A 17,884-nucleotide genomic window follows, 5' to 3' on the forward strand; every position below is an offset into this window, starting at 1 on the left:
CTGAGTGTCTCTGATAAACTTTTGACGTTTCCTTTTTTCTGTTTCTAGACGGAAGAAATCAATATTCTCTTTGGTACGTGATTTCAAGTTTTCAAATTCTTCTTTGGTTAGACTGTCACTTAGTTGAGTTTCAATGTTTAGAACTTTCTCTTTGGTGGACGATATCTCTTTATGTAGATGTTCTTAAGTTAGAGTCATCAAGTCCAATGAACATTTATTGAGAACTTGTTCAAATCGTTGACAATTCAGTATTCTCCTGGAAAAGAGTGGGACGTAAGGAAACCCGTAAACCCCTAGGGATGCGTTGGGTTTTGATATACTCTGCAATTGTTACGCTATGTAGTTCAAGACCCGTAAGATATCGAGATTCCTTCCCAAGGTCCCGTGACCTAAATTCACTTGCTGATACTTGAAGAAAATCGCTGCTAGTGGTGACCTTCGCGACTATATTAGCCACCTCTGATGCATCGTAAGAGAAACTGGTCGTAGACATACTCAATTTTCCCTTTTTGGAACCATTCTCGTATGGTCACTTCACTATTGTTTTATATGTATCTTGCTTTTTTGTATTCACTTTTTTGTATATTCCTTTTGTTTGTACTATTTCCCTTAGTCCTAGGTACTTATTTTTTACTTTCACTTTATCATGCTCATTACAATCTCTTTCTTACCTTTCCCCTTTTTCAGATGTACTCTTTGGCTCTTCCTTTTTTACTCATGTCATTTTTTGTCCTATTTTCTGGCCATTAGCCGCTCCAAATTTCTTTTGTTGCTCTCTTTTTTGAGACTTTTTCATTTCTGTCGGATTATTTGTTATATGCATTACAGTATGCCACTATGATGGAATTTATTTATTAATTTATCTTATGTCTTTATGTCTTTTTCTGTAAAAATTATAATATTTGATTTATATTTATGAGTATGCTAAAATATTAATACTTTTTTTATTCTGTTTTCTCTCTATACATTAGTGTCTGATGAAGGTCATAGTTTGACGACCGAAACGTTACATTGTATGGATTGCAATTTTTGAAAATTCTTTTAATAGGGAAAGCAGTCCTTCAGGAAGTCCCCGCTCAGGAGGAAGGCGAAGGATTGTACTCCCCTCTGTTCCTCAGGGAAAAAAACAGACGGGACGTTCAGGACTATCGTGAACCTAAAAAAAATTAATAAATTTCTAAAGGTACAATCGTTCAAGATGGAATCAATAAAAACGTCAGTGAAATTGTTGTTCCCAGACTGTTTTATGGCTGTCCTGGATCTGAAGGACGCCTATTATCACGTCGCCATACACAGAGACTACCAGAAATTCTTGAGAGTAGCGATACCGCTGAAAGGCATAATCAAACACTACCAATATACGGCTCTTCCCTTCGGGTTAGCGATAGCCCCAAGGGTCTTCACAAAAATAGTGGCAGAGGTAATGGCCCATCTGAGGGAGCAAAAATCCTAATAATCCCGTACCTGGATGATCTGCTAATAATAGGCAACTCGTTCAACCATTGCAAGAGTCATGGGTTCCTTGACTAATTTAGGCTGGCTTTTGAATCTAAAAAAGTCCAGGTTGGAGCCGGATCAAGTGCAAGAGTATTTAGGTATTCTATTAGATTCGAGGAATCAGGAATGCCGTCTCCCGGCAGGGAAAATCCAGAGTATAATGGCCCGAGTATCCCATGTAAAGAACCATCCCTATATGACACTGCGGGGAGCAATGTCCCTTCTAGGTTCCATGACTGCCTGCATCCCGGGGGTCTGCTGGGCTCAGTTGCACACCAGGGACTTGCAATGGGAAATCTTGGAGGCGGAAAGGTCACTAAAAGGGCACTTTGAAGGTCGGCTAACTATCATCAAAAACCTTGCTTTCCCTAACATGGTGGACAGAGGGGGACAATTTAGCCAGAGGCGTTCCATGGACAATATCAGTGTCACAGGTCCTAACAACAGATGCAAGCCCCAGGGGGTGGGGGGCTCATCTAAACCACCAGATGGCTCAGGGAATCTGGTCATAGGATTCGGAAGGGGTATCTTCCAACATGAGGGAACTTCTGGCAGTAAAATTTGCCCTCTTAAAACACTCTACGGGGACACCATGTAACAGTTTTTTCAGACAACAAGGTAGTGGTGGCATACTTAAATCGCCAGGGGGGGGGCCCGGTCTCATTCTCTTCTACAAGTGTCAAAATCCATCCTCCAGGTAGCAGAGAACAATCTAGAGTCCCTATCTGCACTCCACGTAAAAAGGGAAGAAAATATCACGGAAGACTTCCTGAGCATGACCCAGCTGAGACAGGGCGAACCCAGCGGCATTAGATGCCTTCTCAATTCCATGGAACCACCAGCTAGCTTATGCCTTTCCTCCTCTTATTCCGGCGGTTCTGAGGAAAGTCAGGGAAGACAAGGCAAACATAATTCTGATTGCCCCCTTCTGGCCAATGAGGCCTTGGTTTTCCTGGCTGAGGATATTGTCCACCTCTGACCCCTGGGTCCTTACGGAAATTCCAGATCTCCTCTCTCGGGGATCGGTCCTTCACCCTCAGGTAGCAAACCTGCACCTGACAGCCTGGATTTTGAGAGGGCGCTCTTTAGAGATGGAGGGTTTTCCCCCAATTTAATCTGCACCCTACTGCAGAGTAGGAAACCCGTAACCACCAGACTCTACGGTAAAACGTGGAAAAAATTCCTCTCATTCACGGGTTCGAAAGTATTAGGGGAGGCCCTCATTACTGCCATCTTAGAGTTCCTACAAAAGGGTTTGGAGCGGGGGTTGGCCACAAGCACTCTAAAGGTTCAGGTTGCGGCACTGGGAGCCCTATATAACTGCAACCTGGCCAGGAATAGGTGGATCTCCAGATTCATCAAGGCATCTCACAGGTCCAGGCCCATCCCCTCCCGGAATACTCCTCCTTGGGACTTAAATTTAGTTCTTTCAGCCCTGACCAAACATCCCTTTGAACCTCTAACGAATGCATCTCTTAATTCTATCTCTTAAGACGTCTCTTCTAGTAGCCCTCACATCGGCACATAAGGCTTGTATGTCGCTAACCCTATCAGCAGGGCCCCCCCTTTACACAAATTCTTGAGGACAGGGTGACACTTAGGACTGACCCAGCATACCTTCCTAAGGTAGGATCACTCTTCCTTAGGTCGCAGTAGGTCATCCTCCCTTCCTTTTGCTCAAACCCAAAAAACAAGGGGGAAGAAGTCCTACACACCTTAGATGCCAGAAGGTGCATTATCCAGTACTTAGAGGCCACACGGGAGTGTAGGAAGGACAGATCTCTTTGTGTGCTTCCAGGGACCTCAGAAGGGATGGAAAGCTTCCAAGAGCACTCTGGCAAGGGGGATAAGGGACGCCATCTCCCTGGCATACTCCTCAAGCGGGGAGACCGCCCCAGAGGATTTAAAAGCTCACTCGACTAGGGCAGTGGCAGCCTCCTGGGCAGAGAAAGCTGGGGCTTCAATCGAGCAGATATGTAGAGCTGCAACCTGGTCTTCCCCTTCTACATTCTTTAAGCACTACTGGCTGGATCTAACCTCTTCTTCGGACCTTACCTTTGGCAGAAGGGTTCTGGAAGCGGTGGTCCCTCCCTAAACGACACTTCTCTGCAAATCTCTCTGTGGTGCCATCATGGGGAAAGAGAAAGACGTAGTTACTTACCGGTAACTGGATTTCTCGGAACCCATGACGGCACCCGTACATTCCCTCCCTTCACACATGGGTGTGCACATTTATTTATTACCTGTGTTTAGTCACAGGGTGTGTCTGGCAAGCTCCTTTTAAAAATGTTAAAATTTGTGTTACTAACCTGGGGGTCCTCTCTGTGCTCTGTAAACAACTGATGAGGGAGAGTGGTGCCGCCCTTTTTATCTGTAGGTTTCCTGTCCTTGAAGGGCGGATCCCCTCTCTCCGTGGTGCCGTCATGGGTTCCCGAGAAATCCCGTTACCGGTAAGTAAGTACTTCTTTTTTTTTCATGTGTGCATTGACGGGGGCCATGTATACCAGGACTGGGGGGCATGCATACCAGGATTGGGGATGAAGTGGCCATGCATACCAGGATTGGGGATGAGGTAGTAAAAAAATCATTGCCCTCTTAACCTAATAACTGGTTGGGCCATCCTTAGCAGCAACAACTGCAATCAAGTGTTTGCGATAACTGGCAGTGAGTCTTTTACAACGTTCTGGAGGAATTTAGGCCAACTCATCTTTGCAAAATTGTTGTAATTCAGCCACATTGGAGAGTTTGAGCATGAACCGCCTTTTTAAGGTCATGCCACAGCACCTCAATCACATTTAGATCAGGACTTTGACTAGGCCATTCCAAAGGCTTAAAGAGGTTGTCCACTACTATTAACAATGCTCCAATCGATTTAAATTGTGGAAAATAGGCATTTTGTAAATACCTTGTATGGTCTTTATTGACTGTGAGCGGCGCTATTGCTGACCGCTCCACAGGCATCATGTGATCCGGCTGCAGCCGGCTCCAATATCCGCTGATGTCACGTCAAGTTCCGGGCGTGACCCAATGACGTGCTCCCCCCTGATTGATAGGCTGTGGGCGGGGTTTCACCGCGCATCACAACCCAGCTTCCACGCTCTCCCTCTCCTGCATTAATTGGGGAAGCGCGCGGTGGATGCTGGGTTGTGACGTGCGGTGAAACCTCTCCTACAGCCCATCAATCGCGGGGTGCACGTCACTGGATTACGCCCGGCCACAGCTGGAACTGGTCATGGCATCAGCGCATGTCGCAGTTGGCTGCAGCCGGGTCACAGGTTGCCTGGTGAGCGGTCAGCAATAGCGCCGCTCACAGGCACTAAAGACCACACAAAGTATTTGCAATTTCCACTATTTAAATCATCGATGGGGGCATTTTTAATAGTAGTGGACAACTTCTTTAATTTTGTTTTTCTTAAGCCATTCAGAGGTAGACTTGCTTGTGTGTTTTGGATCATTGTCCTGCTGCATAGCCCAAGTGTGCAACAGCTTGGGGTCACGAACAGATGACCAGGCATTCTCATTCAGGATTTTTTGATAGACAGCAGAATTCATGGTTCCATTTACCACAGCAACTCTTCCAGGTTCTGAAGCAGCAAAACAACCTCAGACCATCACACTACCACCACCGCCACCACCATTTTTTTACTGTTCGTATGATGTTCCCTTTCTGAAATTTCGGGATACTTCTACACCTGATGTAATGGGACATACACCTTCTACAAAATTAAACTTTTGTTTCGTCAGTCCACTGAGTATTTCCCCAAAAGTCTTGGCGATCATCAAGATGTATTCTGGCAAAACTGAGACAAGCCTTTCTGTTCTTTTTGGTTTTCGTCTTGGAACTCTGGCATTCATACCATTTTTACCCAGTCTCTTTATTATAGTGGAGTCAAGTGAGGCCTGCAGTTATTTGGATGTTGTTGTGGGGTCTTTTGTGACCTCTTGGACGAATCGTCGCTGCGCTCTTGGGGTAATTTTGGTAAGCAGGCTGGCCACTCCTGAGAAGGTTCACCACTGTTCCATGTTTTCGCCATTTGTGGATTATGACTCACTGTGGTTCGCTGGAGTCCCAAAGCTTTAGAAATGGCTGTATAACCTTTTCCAGACTGATAGATCTCAATTACTCTTTCTCATTTGTTTCTGTATTTCTTTGGATCGCAGCATGATGTCTAGCTTTTGAGTATCTTTTGGTCTACTTCACTTTGTCAGGCAGGTCCTAATTAAGTGATTTCTTAATTGATAACAGGTGTGGCAGTAAACAGGCCTGTGTGTGGCTAGTGAAATTGAACTCTGCTTCCCAAAGATGTGATAAGCCACAGTTAATTTATGTTTTAAGGAGGACGGGGCAATCACTTTTTCACACAAGACTCTGTAGGTTTGGATTTTTTTCCCTTAATAATGAAGACATTCTTTTAAAAACTGGATTTTGTGTTTACTTGTGTTATCATTGTCTTATATTTAAATTTGTTTTGTGATCTGAAACATTTAAGTGTGACAGACATGCAAAAGAATAAGAAAGCAGGAAGTGGACAAACACTTCCAGAACACTGTATGTATAGCGCTGTATGTAATGTCAGTATATTATCTAGCTATAGATATGGTGTGTATTATACCATGTAAGTTTATACTGTTATATATGTACTGTGCTGTATGTAATGTCAGTATATTATCAGCTCCCTCCAACGATTTTCTATTAGGTTTAGGTCTGGAGAGTGGCTAGAACACTCCAGGACCTTGAAATGCTTCTTACGGAGCCACTTCTTAGTTGCCCTGGCTATGTGTTTCAGGTCATTGTCATGTTGGAAGACCCAGCATCGACCTATCTTCAATGTTCTTACTGAGAGACGGAGGGTGATGGCCAAAATTTCGCGATGCATGACCCCATCCATTCTCCCTTCAATATTGTGCAGTGGTCCTGTCCCCTTTGTAGAAAAGCAGCCCCAAAGTATATGGTTTCCTCCACAATGTTTCACAGTTGGGACTGTTCTTTTGAGGAAATACTCATCCTTTTTCTTCCTCAAAACACTTGTAAGTGGAGTTGATTCCAAAAAGTTCTATTTTGGTCTCATCTGACCACATGACGTCCCATACCTCTTCTGGATCATCCCGATTGTCATTGGCAAGCTTTAAATGGGCCTGGGCATGTGCTGGCATGAACAGGGGGACCTTGTGTGCACTGCAGGATTTTAATTCATGACGGCGTAGTGTGTTGGTATCAGTAATGTTTGAGACTATGGTACCAACTTTCTTCAGGTCATTGACTAGGTCCTCCCGTGAAGTTCTGGCCTGATTTCGGACCTCTCAAAATCTTCCTTACCCCACAAGGTGAGATCTTGCATAGAGCCCCAAACTGCGGAAGGTTGACAGTCTTCTTGTGTTTCTTCCATTTTCTGATTATTGTGCCATCAGTTGTTACCTTCTCCACAAGCTGCTTTCCTATTGTCCTGTAGCCCATCCCATCCTTGTGCAGGTCTACAGTTTTATCAGTGGTGTCCTTAAACAGCTCTTTAGTATTGGCCATGGTGGAGAGGCTGGGGTGTGATTGATTGTGTGGACAGGTGTCTTTTATACAGGTAACAAGTTCAAACAGATGCAATTAATACAAGTAATGAGTGCAAGGTAGGAGGACTTCTTAAAGAAAAACTAACTTGCCTGTGAGAGCCTGAATTCTTGCTTGTTGGTGAGAAAATGCATTATTTCATGCAATAAAATGCAATTTAATTATTTAAAAATCATACAATATGATTTTTTTTTTTTTTTTAAGATTCTGTCTTTCACAGTTTAAGTGCACCTACAATAAATATTACAGACCTCCATTCTTTGTAGGTGGGAAAGCTTGCAAAATAGTCAGTGTATCAAATACTTACTTTCCACACTGTATGTACATGAAACTAAATGGTCTGTTTATGTGAAACCACACTCACCATATGGGGACAATCTAAAGCTCAAACTTATATGGCACCACATCAAAAGGGCCTAAGGTCTAGTAAGTAATGTTGAGCATTCCGATACTGAAATATCGGGTATCGACCGATATTCGCGGTATCGGAGTTCCGATACTGAGTTCCGATACTTTTAGAATATCGAATACCGGAATCGGAAGTTCCCATAATGCCTGCGCTCTGCAGTGTCTCTGAAGGATGACAAGCTGGATGGCAGCGCTCAGCTTACTGTACTTGTCATTTCGTGTTAAAGGATTTATTAAAAAAAAAAATTGGCGTTGGGTTCCCCGTAATTTTAGTCTCTAGCGGAGGTTAAGCAGACGGCTGGGGCAGATGTTTGAAGCCTGGGAAGGGGGTAATACCTACGGAGCTTCCCAGGCTACTAATATCAGCCCCCAGCTGAATACCTAGCCTTTACTAGCTATTAAAATGGGGGACCCCCCAAAAAAAATGACGTGGGGTCCCCCCTATTTTAATAGCTAGCAAAGGCTAGGCAGACAGCTGGGGGTTGATATTAATAGCCCAGGAAGGGTGCAACGAATATTGGCCCCCTCCCAGGCTAGAAACAGCAGCCCTCAGCCGCCCCAGAAATGGCGCATCCATAGGATGCGCCAATTCTGGTACTTAGCCTCGCTCTTCCCACTGCCCTGTAGCGGTGGCAGTGGGGTAATAGGGCTGGGGTTGATGTCAGCTTATAATGCCAGCTGACATCAAGCCCAGGTTAGTAATGGAGAGGCATCTATAAGACACCCCCATTACTAACCCCATAGTCAAAGTTACAAAAAAAAACACAAACACCCAAAATAAAGTCGAATTCTTTATTGTTCTAAATTAAACCATACTTACCTTCACGCCCATTCCAGCTGAAGCCAATGTCTTCTGCAATAAAAGTAAAATAATAAAGCAACCTCATCCTTACCTTTCCATGGTTCATACGACAGCTTCAGCTCTGCTACATTGACATGACAGGCTGGATCGCAACAGAATGTTGCCATCCAGCTTGCCATGCCGCAGAGACTGAGAAGCGCAAGCATGCTTGTGCTCCTCAGTGTCTTGCTGTGACGGCATAAAGATGAGCCGAGGTCATGTCCAATGAACTCAGCTCACCTGTCGGGTACCGATGCTGAATTGCCGGCCGGCTTTTTTAAAGAGACGGTGCATGAAAACACTAATTTTTTTTTAATAAATCCTTTAACACTAAATGACAAGTACAGTAACCAACACTGTCACTGTACTTATTATATATGTGACTGACATGTTTCTATCTATCTAATCTATGTGTGATGCTCTATTCCTTCTTGTCTAAATTGTCGGGTACCGGTGTATGCTGCTGCTGAATTGCCGGCCGGCTTTTTTAAAGAGGGTGTCTTCTGAGCAGTTTGTCAGCTTTTGGACACCTTTGAAGGTGTTTTCTATGTGTTTCTATGTGTTTTTGTTTGCCTGCCATTGGTTTTAACGGTGTTCGATGAACAGTTCCTCGAACATCCCGGTGTTGGATGAACCGAACCGAACCCGAACGCTACAGGGGTGGCTCAACACTAATCATGACCACTTTCTCATAATTTTCAAGTTTTGTCATATATACTAAACAATGGTATAATGAATGACAGAAAACATTGATCATTTTGTCTCAGGCATTTACTGCAATGAAAATCATATTGGCACATTCACAAATTCATAGAATCCACATTCTGCAAAATCAAAGCGTATAGGAGCTCCTCACTGAAAGAAAATGTATTTTCCAATGTCTAACAGAAATAAAGTGCAGCAGTGCATAGAGAATAGCAGTTGTTAACAGCAAATCTAACATCATTTAGAATTCTATGGAATAGGTACCCTAGCGATGACTGGCTGACTGTTTTGTCTACAATGTTGGTATTTTATATATTGCAGTGTGTATAACAATAGCTCCATTGTATACAGCAATAAAATGTGGATAACTTCAGGTTTTATGATATGAATATCTAAAATGCATCCAAACTTCTCTTCAAAAGGGCAAAAAGCATCAAAGCATCATGGATTATTAACTTCAATGCATGGTGTATCATCCATGCCAATAAATGTTTGGGTGATTATTCTTAACCCTAGCTTACTCCTGGGACTTGTGGTACCACCGAACCTGGAATTTTGGCTGGTAATTTCTATCTGGTTAGAATTTCTTCTTGCTGTGAGCTCTGGGCAGGACGGCTCTATTTATTCTCCTGAGTCTTCGTCTAAGGCCACGTTCACACGTTCAGTATTTGGTCAGTATTGTAACTCAGTATTTGTAAGTCAAAACCAGGAGTGGAACAATCAGAGGAAAGGTGCGAGCGGGAGCCAAGTGTCATGCTACTGTGCTGCGAACCTTTCGCATGAGCGGATCGCAGCACGACTGGAGGAGGCGGAGGAAATAATTTCTCCATCTCCTCCATGGCGTGACTCGGCGTATATCGGACTGCACTGAGCAGACATGCGAGTGCAGTCGGATGTTCCACTCGCACCCATAGACTTGTATGGGTGCGAGTGAATCGAGTCTTTCTGCAAATCACAGCACAGTGCGATTGTTCTCTCATGCCGAATCAGTATGAGAAAATAATCGCTGATCTGAGCTGCCCCATAGTATAACACTGGGCCGAGTGCTATGTTTTATCGCATAGCACTCGGCCGTGTTATACGGTAGTGTGATGCCGGCCTAACTTGTATTCTTTTAAATCGTTAATGCTTGTATGTATAGGAGTCTAGTGGGCGGTCCTGCTCAGTGACTGACAGCAGTTTCTGTATGCACATCATACATAGAAGACTGTCAATCACTGAACAGGTTGCCATTTGTATGACATGGTATCCTTTATATTGGGTGTTTGACACATTTTTCTACATTCTGCTTTCATTCAGTTTGAAGACGATAGGCCTGATATATAAAAAATGGACAAGTAAAGAATACAAATGGCTGAGAGAATATTAAACCTCACCCTAGAGATAATCTACCTGCTGACTGGAGAGGTGAGGGGTTCTGGAAATAATGTTGTTTGTTATGTCTTCTATCTTAAAAAATAAAACCTATAAATTTGAAAGGAATGTACAGTGATATAAAGTGATTTACAAGTATCATGGTCTCTCAATATGTACAGGATTACATAGTAGTGAAGAATGAGGGTGAAGGATTGAGCAGGAACCAGGTCCTTATCACAGTGCCTCTTCGTCACTCACTGATATATACGGGAACAAGATATTGGGAGATCCTGGAACTCATCAACAAGATCACTGAGCTGCTGACTGGAGAGGTGAGCGCTGCTGGGTATGATGGGAGTCTATACAGCAACACCAAGGGAGGTGTCTGTATGATGACCTTAGCTTTGTGTGTGTATGAAGGCAATAAAGCCAAAGTATGATGTTCAGAAATCAAGCCATTCAAGCTTGGCCCTTGCCAATAATTGCGAGAAAAGAATACATTTTAAAACAATGATCAGGTATAAATTAATAGGGAATTGGGTCCCTTTCAGCACAATAATTAGAACTCTTTTACATGTATTGTCTTTGAAGCCATAAGCTTGTGTTTTCACAGCATTTAAATGGTGTAAAGAGGACCTGTCACCAAGTTAAAAGTGGTCATATTTTGCTCTTATATTCCTGCTGCTCCAGACATTTTTTTTCCCCTTCTCCCATGACAGCACCACCTGAGAGAGGGTATCCGCCCACCAAGGACAGGAACCTACTGAATAAAAAGGCGGTACCTCTCCTCCGCATCAGTTTTTGGTTCCTGTCCCTGATGGGAGCCTCACCAGGTGGTACCTCACGTACCTGGATTATGGACGGTGCGGCCTGGAGGCCGTGGAAGCAGCAGATGGTCCCTGTTCCCAGCCCGTCTGGCTGCTGCCCGGGTCTGCGTGTGGGGAGGAGGTGCTGTTTCTTTCGGATGCCTCCCCGCGTGCGCCGGGGCCTGCGGCCGGGTCTGCGCCTCGCAAGGATGAACTGAGCGCGCCGGCCGGCAGGTCTTCCGGGCTGCGCACGTGGGGGTCGCGTCACACCCTGTGACGGAGCGCGCCGGAAGTCCGGGCTGCGCACGCGCGGGGTGCTGACGCGCCCTATCACGGAGTGCGCCGGAAACCGGGTCTGCGCATGCGCGGGTGGGAAGCTGTCATCCCGCTGCAAGCGCGCCGGGTGCCGCTGGGCTGCGCACGCGCAGAGGCAGGTGGATCTGCGGGTAGCGCGCCAGCTGGCTAAAATTTAAAAAAAAAAAAAGGAAAAAGAGAGATGAGCACGCTGCCGGAAGGGGAGGAGCCTAAAGGAGGTGGAGCCCTACTGCTTTTAAGGATGGGGAGCAATCAGGATGGCGGTGTCTGCATCCCCGCCATGATGAATGAGGAACCGCAGTCACCTGGGCAGCAGCTGTCACCGCCACAGGAAGTACAGCAGCAGCCACAGCCATCAAAGCAGCGCAAGCAGCTCAAACAAATGGAACGGGAATCTTCCCATCGACAAAGTCATAGCAGTGAGGGGCGTACGAGTTCCGGCAAGACTGGTCAGAAAAGACTTCGTCAGTCCACCTCCGCCAGATGGGAGCCCTCATGTGAACGGCAACCACCGCCTCCGGTACCCTAGTCTGAACGGCAGTGTGGTGAGTGATCTTCGTGAAAGTCTCACCTTGAATAATGTGCTCTTCTCTCTCTCTCTCTTTTCCTCCTTCTTCTCCTTTTATTTCTTGGGGCAGGAGGCGAAGAAGTGTAGTGCTAAAAATAAAAACAGGGAGTGTGCTTTATGCAAAATCGGTCTTCCCACCTCCTATGCCAAAAACCTATGCTCAGACTGTATTCAGAAAACCATTGCAGAGGAGTCCCCCAGGTTTTCTTTAGAATTAAAGGATCTAATCCAGACAGAGGTCAGAGAGTCTTTAAGAGGCTTAACCTCACTCAAAAAGAAGAAGCGAAAACTAGTTTCTTCAGAATCAGAGGAATCAGTGGAGTCCCGTTTTACGAGAGAACTGCCTTCCTCCTCTAATCACTCCTCATCGTCATCGGAGTCTTCGGATGATAATGGGGGGGGCAGACCTTGTTTTTCGGTTGATAATACTGAGAGACTAGTTAAAGCCGTCAGAGGGACTATGGGTATTACCGATACCAAAGTGCCCAGAACAGTCCAGGATGTTATGTTCGGGGGCTTAGACCAAAGGAGGAGACGCTCATTCCCGGTCAATGACAGGATTAAATCTCTGATAGAAAGGGAATGGAAGAAACCGGAGAGGAAGGGTCAGCTGCCGTCATCCTCCAAGCGGAGGTACCCCTTTGAGGATGAGGATGCGGCTAAATGGGACAAAACCCCTAAGATTGACGTGGCCATTTCAAAATCTTCAAAAAAATCCACTCTGCCCTTTGAGGATTTAGGAGCCTTAAAAGACCCGCTGGATAAAAAAGCGGAGTCCTTCCTTAAGCAAACCTGGGAGTCGTCAGCAGGGGCCCTTAAACCGGCAGTAGCAGCGACCTGCACTGCTAGATCTATGATGATCTGGCTTCAACAATTGGAAGACCAGATCAGGGGGAATGTGTCCAGGGAGAAAATTCTATCAGACCTTCCTCTTGTGCAGGGAGCGGCTGCATTCCTGGCAGATGCATCGGCAGATTCAGTTAGGCTGGCTGCCCGGTCTGCAAACCTCTCTAATGCAGCCCGTAGGGCGCTATGGCTCAAGAGCTGGCCAGGAGATGTGCAGTCAAAGTCTAAACTGTGCTCAATCCCTTGTGAGGGGGACTTCTTGTTCGGCAAAGGTCTAGATGACATCCTAGATAAAGCCGCAGACCAAAAACATGGATTTCCCACGGTGTCTGGTTCCCGATTTAACAGTTCCTTTCGGAAGAGAAAATACAGCCGCAGTAAAGCTCCCAGAGACCAAGGTAGCTGGAAAGACCGAAAGCCGTATAGCAGAGGCTTCATGTTTGGGGGTCCCTCCTCCGAGAATAAAAAAGCCCCTAAGTGACAGTTCCCCCCAGGTGGGAGGAAGATTGTCCCACTTCCTGCCTGCCTGGAAGAAAATTTCATCCAATTCTTGGATCTTAGGGATAATCAGGAGGGGGCTCACACTAGAGTTCAAGAGCAGGCCCAAGAACACTGTCAAAATATCAGCCCCCAGAGGTTTAGTGGAACAGATAGCCTTACAGCAGGAAGTTCTCTCTCTGCTCAGGAAAGGAGTTCTGGTGGAAACACCTGCACCCGAGCAAGGAAGAGGATTCTATTCGACCCTCTTCCTAATAAAGAAGCCGGACTTCTCCTTCAGGACCATTGCGAACTTAAAGAGACTGAACGACCATTTAATCTACAGGCCTTTCAAGATGGAAACAATAAAATCAGCCATAAAGATGTTATTTCCGGACTGTTTTATGTGCGTCCTCGATCTGAAGGACGCCTACTACCACGTCCCGATTTTGCCAGATCATCAACAGTTTCTAAGAGTAGCTGTACAATTCGGCAGGCACGTAAGGCATTTTCAGTTCGCAGCTCTTCCCTTTGGTATTTCCATGGCGCCGAGAGTCTTCACAAAAATCATTCTGGAGGTCACAGCGCACTTGAGGGAAAGAGATATTTTAGTCATCCCTTATCTGGACGACTTCTTAGTAGTGGGCAGATCAAGTCAACTCTGTGCTCTAGCCCTGGCGGACGTCATGGCCAGTCTAAGACGCCTAGGTTGGCTGTTAAATCTGGAGAAGTCAAGGCTGGAACCAAAGAGGGTTCAGTCTTTCCTGGGTCTCATTCTGGACTCAGAAAACCAAACCTGTCTTCTGCCAGAGGAAAAGAAACTGAAGATCAGATCCCTAACATCTCAGATTGTCAGCAATCCGACCATCACCCTGAGGAGTGCAATGTCTCTGTTGGGTACAATGACGTCTTGCATTCCGGCGGTTCAGTGGGCCCAGCACCATTCCAGGTGTCTTCAACAGGAGATTCTGGCAGCGGACAGGCGGCTCAAAGGTCGCCTGAATGGGAAAATATCTCTTCCAGATGTTGTGATGAACTCCCTGGACTGGTGGACATCTCCGGTCAACCTATCTTTGGGGGTTCCTTGGACCTTCCAGGTGTCGGATACAATTACAACAGACGCAAGTGCGGAAGGTTGGGGAGCTCACCTAAGGGATCGTTCTGTACAAGGCCTCTGGTCGGACAGCGAGACAAGCCTCTCTTCCAACATGAAAGAGCTGTTGGCAGCCAGAAACGCGCTAAAAGAATTCAGTTCTGTTCTTCAGGGTCCTCACGTCAGGATAATGTCAGACAACAGATCAACAGTCGCCTACATCAACCATCAGGGGGGTACCAGGTCTCTCCCTCTGATGTTAATAGCGGATCAGATCTTCAGTTTTGCCGAGAGTCGGCTGGTTACGCTCTCGGCACTGCATATAAAAGGGGAAGAAAACATAAAGGCCGATTTCTTGAGTCGTCACATCTTGAAACAAGGAGAGTGGGAGTTGAATCCAGCCGTTTTTCAGCAGATTGTGGATCGGTGGGGACAGCCCCAGATAGATCTATTTGCAAACAGACACAATCGGAAGACCGAAACCTTTTGCTCCCTGAATCCAAAAGAGGGGGCGTTTGCGGTGGACGCGCTGCAGATTCAGTGGGATTTCACTCTAGCTTATGCCTTTCCCCCTTTAGTACTGATCCCTACTATCCTGAGGAAGATCCGAGAGGAACGGGCGAGGGTTATATTGATCGCCCCGTTCTGGCCCAAGAGACCATGGTTCACTTGGATGAAGAGAATGTCCCAAGCAGATCCATGGGTTCTTCCGGACATCCCGGATCTCCTCAGGCAGGGCCCAGTCTGTCATCCCCAAAGAGCGGGCCTGCATTTGACGGCTTGGATTTTGAGAGGTCGCTATTGACGCAAAGGGGGTTTTCTCCAGATCTTGTTACTACCCTTCTAGCAAGTAGAAAGCCGATAACAACTAGAATCTATGGTAGAACCTGGGCTAAGTTCTTGTCTACCTCGGGTCAGTCTGCCAAAGGGAGGGTTCCTATTGAGGCCATACTAGAATTCCTCCAGAAGGGGTTAAACATGGGACTAGCCACCAGTACTCTTAAGGTACAGGTATCTGCTCTGGGGGCACTGTATAATTATGACTTGGCAGCAAATAGATGGATCATTAGATTTATTAAAGCCTGTCATAGATCCAGACCTATTCCTGTGCCAAGAATGCCTCCTTGGGACCTTAATTTAGTTCTGGAAGCATTAACCAAACCTCCCTTCGAGCCCTTAGAGAAGGTTTCAGAAAAAATCTTAACTTTAAAGACTGCGCTATTGGTGGCCCTGACATCAGCTCGTAGAGTCAGTGACTTACACGCACTATCCATTAACCATCCATTCACTCAAGTATGTATGGATAGAGTAATCTTAAGACCAGACCCGGCCTATCTTCCAAAGGTAGCCTCCAAGTTCCATAGGACTCAAGTAATCACTCTCCCTTCCTTCTATCCTAATCCTAGGGATTCTGAGGAATATAAGCTTCACACCTTAGATGTTAGGAGGGTGTTAGTCCAGTATTTGGAAGTGACAAAAGCCTGGAGAAAGAGTGACGCTTTATTTATATCCTTTCAGGGGGCTAGGAAAGGACTTAAGGTTACAAGGGGGACCATAGCTAGATGGGTCAGGGATACTATTACCTTAGCCTACTCTTCTAGCAATCTGCCGGTTCCTGAGAACCTGAAGGCCCATTCCACCAGAGCGGTAGCTGCTTCCTGGGCTGAGAAGGCGGATGTGCCCATCGACATTATATGTAAGGCGGCAACTTGGTCATCCCCTGCTACATTTTACAAACATTACCGTCTTGACCTTTCCTCTTCTACTGATCTGTCCTTTGGTAGAAGGGTGTTGCAAGCGGTGATCCCTCCCTCTGGTATTTAATCTCTATAAATCTCTCAGGTGGTGCTGTCATGGGAGAAGGGGAAAAGATCCTAGTTACTTACCGGTAACGGGATTTTACAGAGCCCATGACAGCACCCTATTAATTCCCTCCCCTTTATCACTGTGGTGTGCACTTTTTTTTTTAAGGTGTTTAGTACATATGTTGAGGTGGTGGTTATGTATTAACCTGTCTTCGGAGGCCCTCTCATGCTCTGAAACAAAAAACTGATGCGGAGGAGAGGTACCGCCTTTTTATTCAGTAGGTTCCTGTCCTTGGTGGGCGGATACCCTCTCTCAGGTGGTGCTGTCATGGGCTCTGTAAAATCCCGTTACCGGTAAGTAACTAGGATCTTTTCATCATATTATTTTTAAGGGAGGGGGGACCAATATACACAAAGGATATAATGAAACAAAATATTAGTTATTTTGTCATTTATTATTTCACTATCTAAAGGACAGAGTTATGGGGAAACAAGGGTGTGAGGGGATAAAGGGAATGAGACAGGGGAAGGATAAGTATACAAATATTGCATATAATAAATAAGGTCAACTGAGACTGTATGCCCGAATTAACAAACAGTTAAAATAGAAATATATTTTTAAAGAATCATTGAGATTTCTGAAGATCAGATGTAGTGTTTGCAAAAGAGACTACTATGTTAGGAGGATAAAGAGGATACCATCTCATTATTGTTTTGAGGTGTGTTTTGTGTAAATTTGTACTTATATTATTTGAATATGTAAATTTTAAAACTTTTTTCCAGTTGTCTGGAGAGAATTGGGATCCAAGGTTGTTTTACCAGCTTATAGCATAATTATGTTTACAGAAGATATCTTCATTAAATATATTGTAGAGATATCTAGTATTCCATATTGTTTTAATACCAGGATTCGCTATCAAATGTAATATTATATTGGGAAGTCATATAAGAAAGTTGAGATTGTTTCTTATATATTTTCTTAGTTCTAGATATGAATAAAATTCTATATGTGGGATATTAAACTCCTGTTTAAGTTGTTAGAAAGTATAAAATGAGTCTAAATTATTATTTCTTAATACTTTGCTAATGATAGTTTCCCATAGCTTGAAGGCAAAGTTTGGAATAGCCACAATTGTAAAAGAAATGGGGATTATATCTAGTGGTAATACTGAAGATTTTTGGCAGGAAGCATTGTGCAGAAATTTCCAGGCTAGAATTGAAGATTGTTACTAGATTTAGTGGACTTGGCAAAGAAAAGTCTTAAAGATGTGATAGGTTGGTTGACTTAAAATGAATCCCATTACTAAATGATCTTTGTAGTTTTGTCCAACTAGGATTATGTTGGGATTCTAAAAGACAATTTCTACTTTGAAGAACCAGGTTAGTAAGATGGTAAGCTTGTATATTAGGAACACTCATTCCTCCTTTAAGTTTATGTTTACATGAGGTCTTCTTTGCAATCTTAGGATATTTACCACCCCGTATAAAATACATTAGTTGATTTTGAAGCTTGTTTATCAACGTATCTGGAATAAACAGTGGAATAGAACGAAAAATATATACTGTAGTTTTGAAAGACGTGACATTTTGTAAAATATCAGTTTACC

General features: G+C 44.8%; 1 protein-coding gene across 5 annotated transcripts in view; it reads left to right on the forward strand.

Moving 5' to 3' along the window:
* Positions 1–17,884, forward strand: part of LOC141197243 (uncharacterized) — a 98,526-nt gene that overhangs the window by 10,173 nt on the left and 70,469 nt on the right. For 4 of the 5 annotated variants that reach the window (XM_073662640.1, XM_073662642.1, XM_073662641.1 and 1 more), the window contains 2 exons: positions 10,311–10,418; positions 10,547–10,699. In XM_073662640.1, coding sequence (XP_073518741.1) covers positions 10,362–10,418; positions 10,547–10,699 — 210 coding nt within the window. In that variant the 5' untranslated portion in view covers positions 10,311–10,361. Of the gene's footprint in view, positions 1–10,310; positions 10,419–10,546; positions 10,700–17,884 lie in introns of those variants that run through there. The other variant, XM_073662644.1, reaches the window with a different exon arrangement.

Source organism: Phyllobates terribilis, unplaced genomic scaffold (assembly GCF_046119375.1).
Source record: "Phyllobates terribilis strain yellow unplaced genomic scaffold, ASM4611937v1 Scaffold_80__1_contigs__length_6766528, whole genome shotgun sequence".
NCBI lineage: Eukaryota > Metazoa > Chordata > Amphibia > Anura > Dendrobatidae > Phyllobates > Phyllobates terribilis.